Source organism: Catharus ustulatus, chromosome 4 (assembly GCF_009819885.2).
Source record: "Catharus ustulatus isolate bCatUst1 chromosome 4, bCatUst1.pri.v2, whole genome shotgun sequence".
Taxonomy (NCBI): Eukaryota; Metazoa; Chordata; class Aves; order Passeriformes; family Turdidae; genus Catharus; species Catharus ustulatus.
Genome location: NC_046224.1, coordinates 60,996,425 through 61,007,390, shown reverse-complemented (window position 1 = coordinate 61,007,390; position 10,966 = coordinate 60,996,425). Strand labels below are relative to the sequence as shown.

Genomic DNA, 10,966 nt, shown 5'->3' with positions numbered 1-10,966 from the left:
ACCAGATCCCCTTTTCCTGTCTTTCCAAACAAAGGGAGGAATGAAGGACCCACCCAGGGATTTGCTAGTTAACATTCTGAGAGAAGTAGAACTCCAGTATGCAAAAGTGTCACTATTTCTTTATTAATTAGCATGGGAAAATATTTGACAGGAAGAAAATCAGCTAGCACAGATGCAGTGACTCTCCTTCTTACCAGTGACAATCAGAAGAGAGGCTGCTCAAATCAAAGGAAGGACATTTATGATGTGTCCTTGTGACAGTGTGAACAAGTCCTTTGTGGCTGTGTGTGCAGGGGAGGAGGGTGAGGAATGTCAGGATATTGTTTTACCTTCCACATGTGTGTGGAAGGGCTGAAGGAAAGGCTTGGGGTATGAACACAGAATAGTGAGGAACAAGTTGAATTTATTTTTTATAGCCACTGGACTCCAGGCCTTTTGGGGTACATCTATTTGCTCGGTTCAGGCTAGCTCTAGTCCCCTGGAAAATCCCAGAGTTGGACTTCTTTATATTTGAGGTGGATTTGGCTCGGCAAAGCAATGCACCATGTCACTAATTCCATCCCTTTGTATTTCACAAAATACCACTGCTCTGTAATACCTGTTTTAATCAACTGAGAAGGATTCAATCAATAATTACCACTTTGTAGTTTAATTAGGATTTTCAAAGCATTACTATATTGAAACTTTAACAGTATTAACAGCCTGAAGATGAATGTAAATGCCAAATTCTAGTTGTAATTGATTTAGGAGCAAAAAAAGAAGCCAGTGAGTGATGTCTTAAAATCAATGGGACTATGCAGCTTTGCACTACTCAATGAATTGATTTTATACATTTTGTATTAATTCTTATACAATTAGGTAGTGAAGGTGGTTGCTTACAGTGGTGTTAAACTCTTTAGGTTTGACAAGAAGCAAAATTTTAAAATAACAGTATTAAAAATAATAACAAATTGGAGAAAATAAGTTATGAATAGGGAACAGTAATCTATTCTTTCTAGTTCAATTATGGCATCTATAAGGAGTAATACCAAGTATCTTTATGCATTAAAATCCTCTGTTGGTGTGAGAACAACCAAAGGGAAACAAACATTCCAGAAAATGGGACGTGGTGACTCTTATTAGTTTTCATAGTTTCTTATTAGGGTGAAAGTTCTAATAATGCCTTTTTTAGCTCCAGGGCAGTGAAGACACTTGCCCAGCCAGACAACCTAATGTCCAGTTTCCTTGCTGATGTTCCTGATATGAAGTTAAACCATCAGGAGCACCTAGTAGGAGCTCCCTTAGCAGGGCAGAGTAGGATGCAGTGTACAGCTGAGTGTGGATTCCTGGCTGCTGCTGCTACCTGGACATTGATTTCCAGGCTGGAGGCACATGACCCTGCCTGATCTACAGGCTGGGATAGTTTTGTGGATGCAAAGAAACCCTCTACAGCCTAAGGAATGAGGCAGGGAGCTCTAGCTGGCTGCTAGACCTTGGACACTGAGTTAAAGATGGAAGGGAAGGAGACCTTATCTTGCAAATGTCCCAAGGCTTGCTCTGCTGGTGACTACTTGGCTCATCTTGGCCTCAGCTTAATTAAGTGTGCTCCTCAGTTCCTTAATCCCTGAGTTTACATCATTCCTTTCTTCTCCCTAACCTGGGATATTTGAAGGCAAGACATGAGCCTCACACACACTCCCCAGACACATTTTCTTCCTGCAAGCACGTCACAAGCAGCAGAGAACACGCACGTTCCTCAGACTCTGCTCTCTGTGCCCTCTGATCTCCTTTAAGCCAGCTTTTCCCTCTTTCCCCTAATGTAGGTCCTGTAGTAGAAGTGTAGGAAGAGAGCCAGGAGGCTGAGGCTGTAGAGGAAGACTGCAGTGTTGAAGCCATCAGGGAATGGGCACTCTGTGAAGAGGTTGTAGGAAGAATGAGCAGCAACAGCCACAAACTGGCACTGGAAGAGGTGGAAAAAAGAAGCAGCCAGATTAGGGACACCTCGTCTTGGTCATTGAGACCATCACAGCTATCACAACATCCCAGCAGTGTCCTCAGCCCCGAGGGTCAGTGGCTTGCCTCTCCTGACATCCCTGGGAACCTGCCTTTCAAGCCCAGCAGTGTTTTCCCACCAGGAAAGATGCCCATCCAACTTGGAGGTTTAACCAACCCAGCCTCTCCTGCCCTTGGCCCATCTCTCTGTCATAGTGCAGTAACTGAGATGTTGGGATATGGAGACTAAAGGTGGGAGATTACTCTTCCCCAGTTATTATACCCTAATTATTTTGTTTTGTATTTTAGCTTGCAAAGAGGAACTATAGATACCACCCTTATTCATTTAAACATTAAATAATTTTTTTTTTTTTTTGTATTTTACTAAGTCACCTGTCTCAATGCACTGAAGCAATGGGTTCTATTAAATGTTGTTCTATTAAATATTTCTTTCCCTGTTCTACAATTTACATTATAAGTACCTTTTTATTTTATGCAATGCTTTCTTGTTCTGCTTTGCTTTGCAGGCTACGTTAGGATTCTGGAGCAGCCTTCACTGCACCACTGTTTTACACATATCCTCTTCCCTTGTAATTGCATACTTTTGGTTTGCAAAGCCTCTCTTTGAGTAGAAAAAAATCTCCTACAACCATTGTCCTTGTCTGGACCATTGCATTTATGCTGGATCTTTGAAAAAATAGGGTTAGCTGGATTTGTAACTTTGTCAGAGACAAGGAAAAGAAAATCCAAAGGGATTTTCTAGAGAAATAATAAAATTCACAGATTTCTCTTTAACTTGCCCCATGGAGGGCAGGGAAGAGCCCCTGGAGTCATTACCAGCTGCAGGATGGTCAGGTAACGCTTCCACCACAGGTACGGGCGCATCTGCGGTCCCAGGCTGGCCAGGGCGTAGTAGCCATACATGAAGATGTGGACAAAGGAGTTGAGCATCCCAATAAAGAAGGCTGAGGAGTGAAGAAGTGAGGGTGAACAAGGCACACGAGCCATTCCAGGCTAACAGGGCTCACAGCCACTATGGTGATGGCTCCAAAACACATCACACCCACTCCTGGGCATGAACATTCCACCCAGGCTCTGCCCTGGAGGCACATCAGCTTCTGCCTTCCTTCAGCAGCCAGAATCATTGGAAGGGTTGGGTGGGAGGGGCATTAAAGACCATTAGCTTCAACCCCCAGGACACATCTCCCACCAGAGTTGCCCAGAGCCTCATCTGATCTGGCCTTGAACACTGCCAGGGTGGGGGCATCCACAATACATCCATCCTATATCAAGTGTTCAGAGACAGAGAAGGCTTCAAAGGCAGAGGAGAGACTTTGGTTGTCTGACCTGAGCATCTCACACCATCATGGTGTCAAGGCCATGTAGCCAAAATGACTTCCCAAAAAAAGAATGCCCCAGCATCTTGTATAGGGCCACCTAGGGTGGCTTAGTACCCAGATGCTTCTCTTGCAGTTGAGCAAAAAGGGGCAGTGTTCTGGATAGAGCCCAGAAATAGGCACAGCCAGAGCAGGAGACAGAGCCAGAACCTGGGCTGCTGCCCCAGGGCCTCTGAATGGGGAGTGAGGGAGCAGTGCTCTGGGAGGAGATGTACATAGACCTTCTGTAGGATGTTATTTTTACTGTTTGCACCCACTCTGATGGCACACTCTCATTCTGGGTGAGGCAGTGAACGTGGCAGCCTAAATAGCCCCCAGATCTGAGCAGATGGGATCATCTGAAATGCACACGCTTTTTCTCACCTCTGGAAGGAGGTGAATTTCCTACCTGCCAGCCAGCCCATCTGCACTGTTAATGCTACCTCCACAGCCCCCAAAAGCCACGAGAAACACAGGGTTTTCTTGCAGCAGCACTCCTTACAAGCATACCTTGTCCTCCAGGCACGTATTTGACTCCTGACCACCAGTTGAAGAGCATGGAGCCGTGATGGTACACGTGCAGAAAAGTCACCTGCTCCTGTTTCTTGCGCAGAATTAAGAAAACCTGAAAGAAGCCCGCAAAGGGAAAACCTTGAATCACTGTGCTTAGACAAAAATTTCACAGTAAAAAGTTATAAAGCTAGCTAGTGATGAGTCTGAATCTCCCAAACTCACTCATTTCCTCTGCTGTTGACAAAAACCGGTGAAACACAATAGAAATTACAGGGGGAACTGGAAGACAGAATTTCTTCCACAAATATTTTTATGTCTGGATTCAGGGCCCAAAGTCCAAAGAGGACACATCTGAGACTGACTGAGCTTCCATACAATTCACAGCAGCTTGGGTCTCCTCCTTTTCAGGGCACAGGTTGTATATTTACTGCTACCAGAAAATAACCCACAGAAAAACCACTGTGTTGAATGGCCAAAGCCTCCTGGAATTTGCATTAGTAAAGAGAATGGTTTTGCCAGGTGAATGCGTGTCAGGTCACTGCATTTCACCATGCACGTGCACATACACACACACCAAAAAGTGAATCTGCTTTTCAGGCACTCAGGACTGGCAAAAAGCTGCTTTTGTTGTTGATGCAAACAGAGAGGGGATTGGCCAAAACCCTGGCAATAGGCCTAGGGTGGATCCACCTTTTTATTCACATTTTGCTGGGTTGTCAACTTACACCCCAAAAAGCTGTGAAGTTTTGGGCTAGGACACAGTTTTATTCTGCAGGCCTTGTGCAGTCACTTAGTTCATTTACAGTGCAGAAGGAGCCGTGAAGATGAGCTATAAAGAGATGGACTTTCAATTCCCCCAGGACACAAACCCTTAGCACACAGCTCCCAGATAATCCATGGCAGCAGAGATGCCAGGACTCATCCACTTGCAGCTCGTTTTCTGCCTCACTGTTCATCAGCCAGCCAGGCAATAGCAGAACTTGCAGCTGAAATTTTGGGGGCCCACCTGGCATCAGGCAGGGTTAAAGCCTCTCCCCTTGCACTCAGGAAGTGTGATGGAGAGGGAGTGTGTGCAGAAAAGGATGGAGACAGGCAGGGAATCAATGCAGGATCAAGCCAGGACATCAGTTCTGGCACTCTGCCCCTTTCTGACAAGGAAATATCAGCTCCTGCTGAGGAGCTGAGCTCTCCTTACCGTATCCAGCAGCTCGATGACTTTGGAGAAGAAGAACCACCAACACACTCTTGCCATCTGCTGGGCAGCACAAGGCAGCACAAGGTTAGAGCTTTACCCAAAATCAACACGTTTTCAACCACGCCGTATCCCTGCCCAGCTGGAGTCTGCAGCAAGGGGGAAATTAAGGTTTTTGTGTTTTGTTCTGTATTTTTTTTTTATTTTTTTTTTTATTTTTTGTCCAGATGGCAAGACTCTGAAAAACTGAGAAGTTAATATGATGCTGGCATCTGTTCAAAGCAAGGCACTGTGACTGCAAATTCAAAGAGAAAAAACTCATGCAGCATTTTTGGAAAGCTGATGCTGGTGGGACCCAACCCCCTGTGATGGAATAGTTTTAGCCAAAGCCCTCTGCTAAAAGAAGTGTTGAGTAAGATTTCTGTCATGCAAGGCAGAGGACATAAAAACTGGTTTTCTTGTGGGAAGCAATCACCCAGATTCCTCATAATCCATGCAAAGAATCACATCTATTTCAGAGGTAATTTGCAATATTGATACTTCAGCTGCTAAGATCATCCTCTCTGCAGTGATCGAAGAGCAAACTTAGATGGCTGGGTTGGCTGAGATGATTAATTTTAGAGAACTAAAGCAAAGTGCACCAACTGTTGAAGCAGACAATTTAATGGAATAGATTTCCAGGCAACAACAAACTGGAGTCAAAGCCTTCTTAGCCATGCAAATTGCTATTTATGTGCAAAAGAATCTGCATAGCCATGGAAGGGCAGGGCCTAAGGCAAGCATTTTCCAGAACTGTACCCTCATTCCCAGCTCACTCCGGCTGTAATCCACTGGCTGGCACAGGTAGCTGTAGTTGGCCAAGACTGAAGTGACCAGAAACTGAAACAAACAAAAAGCAGATAGAAATCAATTTTCTGTTCAATGCCATCTGTTACAAAAAAGATGGGCATATCAATGCTAAGGTTATAGGGTTTCAGTATTGTAGTTACAGACAGAAAATCCATGAACAAATAGTAAAAACCTAAAACAAAATACTTCACATCCTGGTTGGAATATTAAAAAAAAACCCCAAATTTGGCCTAGGAAGATTTGTAACTCTTTGTGTAATCATTGGAGGGCTCAAAACCAATTCAACAAGAATAGTGAATTCCCGGCTTCTGAGCCTCTCTGAGAGACTCTGTTGTTTGCAAAGATCACAGGTTGTTCTGTTTTGGTTGGTTACATTTGCTTGTTCGCTGGACCAAGTAACCAGTATAACTGAACAATCAAACACAGAAATTTTCACACCTGTTCTCAGATGGAACAGCATTTGTTCAAAAAAAGCAAAAGCATTTTGGGTTAATGCAACACTCATGACACAAATTAAAGGGCATATTTGTTGGCATCAGAATGATTTTGAAACCTATTTGGCCATGTTCCCTCGAAGAGTTTTCAGTGGCCTACATAAACTAGGGAGGACAGGCTTGTGGAAAGGCTTATGCATTAAGAACAAGCAGAAAAAAATGTCCTTTACACTCTCAGCAGCAGGATGACAGAAGGTGCTTGGCACACCTGGAGAGAACTGCCAACTTTGGAATATCATAGAATATTAAGGGGTTGGAAGGGAGCTTAAAGATCACCTAGTCCCATCCCCCTGCCTTGGGCAGGGACACCTTCTTCTAGACCAGTGGCTCTCATCCTCAGAGATGGATCCATCACCAGCCAGACTGGAGGTGAAATGAGGCCATTCCACATCCTCCACACACTCTGTGCCTAATGGGGAGCTCTGAAGTTGAAATCCATTCACTCAGGATGAATGAAATCCTTTTTTAATTTCATGAATGGCAGGAGGATTGAGAAATGGGAGGAAATCAAGTACAGCAGGACAATACTGCTCCTCTTGTGGCAAAACAGGGACATGTCCCAGCCAGCTCCCACTCCCTTCAGGAGAATCCATCAGCAAAAGCTGGAACGTGGGGTCTATGGAATTCAAACCCTCCCCAGGTGCTTAAAGGAGCCACTGCTGCCTGCTCACCTCGTAGAACATGTAGCTGGACAATGCCACCATGGCCAGGTTGTAGGCGAGCAGCAGAGCCCGCAGCTGCAGCTGCCGACACTGCCGCATGCAGGATGGCCCCAGTGCCACCAACAAGAGGTAGGAGGTGAAGACCAGGGTGACAGGAACTGGGGAGTAGACCAGTGGCCACGGGTCTGTCCTTGGATCTGGGAAGCAAAACACACAGCCACAGCTGGCACCTCCACATGGCACAAGGGTGGATATATTTAATTGTATTTTATTAATGCAACAGAATTTTGCAGAAAGAATTTTGGTGTCTCTGTGTCTTTGCACAGCTGCACCTCAGTCCTTCTGCTCTGACTCTGCCAAAAGGCTTTAGCACAAAGGCTTTAGCACAAAGGTTTTAGCCCAGGTTTTGGGTATGGAGTGCAGTACTGGAAGGCAGATCTTTCCTGGGATGAGCTGGAGCCCTCCCTGGGTGAAAGGAGCGATCCCAGGCTGTGCAGGGAGGCACAGGAGCAGCCAAAGCAACAGTGGCTCTTCAGGAGTGTAAATCTTTACAGCTAAATAATAAAAGTGTTTCAATCACTGTGTTATTTCCTCACAATCCTCAGGACATCTGAAATTCTCCACTCCTTCATTTGTATACCTGCTGTCTTAAGAAGCATGAATTCACAGGGAAATGCCAAAACACCTATCCCTGCTGACACAGCTCTTCAGTCCTACAGCAAGGTGAAACTCAACAGATTTTCTGTCATGCCACCTCCTCCTAATCCTGCTATCACCCAGGATATGTTATATCATCAAAAACATCCCAGGTGCCCTTCATGCTTTCCTTTCTTGTTCCCACTGTGATCAGTGCTCTGTCAAACTCCTTCATTTTTTTGTAAATGCCATAACAGTCTGGACAACTCTGTTAGTTCTCACCCTTCTAAACCTCCCAGCTCTTTTTTGTGGCTGTTATGGGCTGTGTCAGGAGCTGTTTGATATTCCATTTCTGGATTTAGCAGTTTGTCAGAAGTCCTGAATTCCAGTTTACGCTCTCTTATGAAATTTAAGTCCTGAAACATTTACTGAGCATTATGCCCCATGACCTCCTGCTGCCAAAGCCATCATGCAAGCCTGCTGTTCTACCTTCATGGCATTTTGTGACTTTTCTTTACATCCAGAGATACATCAGTGCCCTTTGGGACCAAGATGAGCCTCCAAATACTGAAGATCTGATGTCTCCTCACTGCAAGGTGTCAAATCTCAAGCACTGAGGAGTGGTTATTGCCAATATTTCATTTTACAACAGGTTTTACTGGCATCACAGAGTTTAAACCCCAAAGTATTAACTCTTTAGTCAACTAAGCTTTCCCATGACACATCAATATGCATAAAAAACAATCACTTCCTTTAGTGTTCCACACACTCCCATGTATTTATTACTTGTAGTCTTGTCAGAGCCCAATGGAAAATCCCCCATCCTTTACTCCTTGCTGTGATTCAATGGGAGGGTGTTGTTTCCTGGGATGTTTCAAGACTTGAGGGAAGTTTGTGATCATGGAGAAGTAAAAGTGGAAATCTGCCCAGTGAAGAAATGTGGGCTAGTATAAGGATTACATTCCTTCTAGGTTTGGTTTTCATGATCCTGCTATTCATGCAGAAATTCCCATTTTAGACAGCATCTCTTACCTACCTCCACTTTCAAGAATCCAGTTGTAGAATTCCTGAGTTTTCTGCCAAGTTGAAGCCATCCCAAGTTCTGAAAAGAAATTAACCTGACTGAGTCTAGAATGGGGAGGGTCTTTAGACAAAGGCTCAGGACTACAGCTAATGAGAGGACAATAGTTAGCATTCTAAAAATTTAACTTTTAGACCAAGATTAAAATCCCCTTTGAAAAAGGAAGAGACACCCCACCCTCCCTGCCTACAACGATTAGCTACTTAACTTCCAGATTTTATTTATTTATAAATCTAAATAACTTGTTATTTAATTTCCAGATTTTGATATTTCATGGAGGTTTCACCTCTAAAAAATGCTCTGAGCGTTGCATGTGATCTGCCAGAGCCAGGAGGGAACTGCCAGTACCACTGGAAAATCAGTCACGTGGCATTTTTTCCTAAAGCAGTGTGGGCACAACATTCACATGAGGACTCACACCAGGTGTCATAACTGCATCCTTCTGCAGGCATTATTGGCTATTCCCAGTGCTGGAAGGCAGCTAGGGATTCATTCAGCACTGCTGCAGCTCCAGAGGTGTGAACAGAGCTGGTTGTTTGGTTTTCTGAGGCCTCAGCTCATACATTAATTTTTTTGTATCTGTATAGACTCTGTAATATAGTATATAAAGTAGAATACTCATACAAATTACGGTGATCCTCCTCTTCCCTTCTTTCCTTTAGCAGGGAGATGTTTTCAATGGCACTTGGAAGTTCTCCTAGAAAACACTTTTCTCCAGTTAATTTCAACAGCCTGAGCTACCTGCTCCAGTTCTGTCCATCAGCAAACACACAGGACCAGCTCCCTCCCAGCTCCATCTCCTGCTGGCATGGAGAAAAGGAGTCAAAGTCTCCTCACAGACTGTGACATCCATGCCCAACATCGTGCTGGTGACAGACACCCCCAAATTTCTCTCCTGCAGTTAATCCCAAGCCCCTTTCGGGGTGTTCCTGTGACCCAACCCCGAGCCCCCTGAGAGTGTCACACCCATCCTGACACAGAGCCACACGCCCTTGTAATCCGGGCGCGCTCTGCCAGCACCCAGATTAGTCGGCGATTATCAGCCGGCTCAGAGTCAATCCAGCAGGGATTCCACACGGTTACATGCCCCCCCCCCCAACACTCCCCTTCCCTCCCTTCCCTGCCCAAGCGTGGGAAGGGGCAGGAGAGGAGCGGACTCACCGCAGCTGGCTCCGAGCATCCCGGTGCGCTCCAGGTGTGTCCAGCCGGGGCGGCGCAGGGGCAGCGGCAGCACAGAGAGCTGCACACTGCCCTCGGCTTCCCTCTCACCGGGGAGGTGTGCACATCACCCGCTAGGGTCTCCCGCAGCCCTGCTGCATCTTCACGCCTTCTTCTTCAGCCTCCCAAACTGCGGCGGCCACCAGAACCCCGGGGCGAGCCGCAGGCACCGTGGGCTTGTGGCGAGGCTTGGCCGCAGTCAGAGGTTACATCACATTCTCCTCCCCCCTGTCCTGCCTCTCCCCACGCGGTTTATCAGCTTAGGGGGCTGGAAAGAACAGGGAGACCAGTGCACAAGAGGACTGGGATTCCACAGGAGTGAACCTCTGACCTTTAGTGCCACGCTCGGGAGCGCGGCCAAGTGGGAACTGGGCCAGCATTTCTTCTGCAGGTTTCTTCAGGACTTGCCAGGACAGCTTTGGAGATGCTAAAAGACGAGGGATGACGGCTAGGAACCAGTCTGTTCGGAGCACTCCTTCAGACCAGCACAAGGGGATGGCAGCAGGTCTTTTGTGTGCTCCAAATAGGTCCAGACCGCCAAATGAGGGGGCAGAGAACAGTGGGAACACTCACTCACTCATTTATTCACTCACTCACTCACTCACTCACTCACTCACTCACTCACTCACTCATTTATTCACTCACTATTCACTCACTCACTCACTCACTCACTCACTCACTCACTCACTCACTCACTCACTCACTCACTCTCTCATTCACTCACTCACTCACTCACTCACTCACTCACTCACTCACTCACTCACTCACTCATTCACTCACTCACTCACTCACTCACTCACTCACTCACTCACTCACTCACTCACTCACACACTCACTCACTCACTCACTCACTCACTCACTCACTCACTCACTCATTCACTCACTCACTCACTCACTCACTCACTCACTCACTCACTCACTCATTTATTCACTCACTCACTCATTTATTCACTCACTCATTTATTCACTCACTC

General features: G+C 46.0%; 1 protein-coding gene across 4 annotated transcripts; it reads right to left on the bottom strand.

Annotated features, from left to right (window-relative positions):
* Window positions 1–629: 629 nt before the first annotated feature.
* Window positions 630–10,632, bottom strand: LOC116995371 (elongation of very long chain fatty acids protein 4-like). 4 transcript variants are annotated; one of them, XM_033058051.1, is made up of 9 exons: window positions 9,936–10,632; window positions 9,393–9,471; window positions 8,730–8,795; window positions 7,067–7,254; window positions 5,851–5,931; window positions 5,056–5,115; window positions 3,858–3,972; window positions 2,809–2,936; window positions 630–1,939 (listed from the first exon to the last, which is right to left on the bottom strand). In XM_033058051.1, exons 2-9 carry the CDS (start codon window positions 9,394–9,396, stop codon window positions 1,769–1,771), a joined length of 813 nt encoding a protein of 270 aa, XP_032913942.1. In that variant the 5' UTR covers window positions 9,397–9,471; window positions 9,936–10,632; the 3' UTR covers window positions 630–1,768. The 4 variants fall into 4 exon arrangements, with proteins under 4 accessions (XP_032913942.1, XP_032913945.1, XP_032913944.1 ...); XM_033058054.1 differs by having other exon boundaries at window positions 9,399–9,471; XM_033058053.1 differs by having other exon boundaries at window positions 5,056–5,112; window positions 9,393–10,632.
* Between the last annotated feature and the right edge of the window lie 334 nt (window positions 10,633–10,966).

Bases quoted from the DNA above. Each gene is read 5' to 3' on its own strand.
- LOC116995371 (XM_033058051.1), bottom strand. The intron at 5,932-7,066 runs GTGAGCAGGCAG...TGTTTGTTTCAG, and splicing joins CCAGCTACATGTTCTACGAG to TTTCTGGTCACTTCAGTCTT. The intron at 3,973-5,055 runs GTAAGGAGAGCT...GGCTTCTTTCAG, and splicing joins TCATCGAGCTGCTGGATACG to GTTTTCTTAATTCTGCGCAA.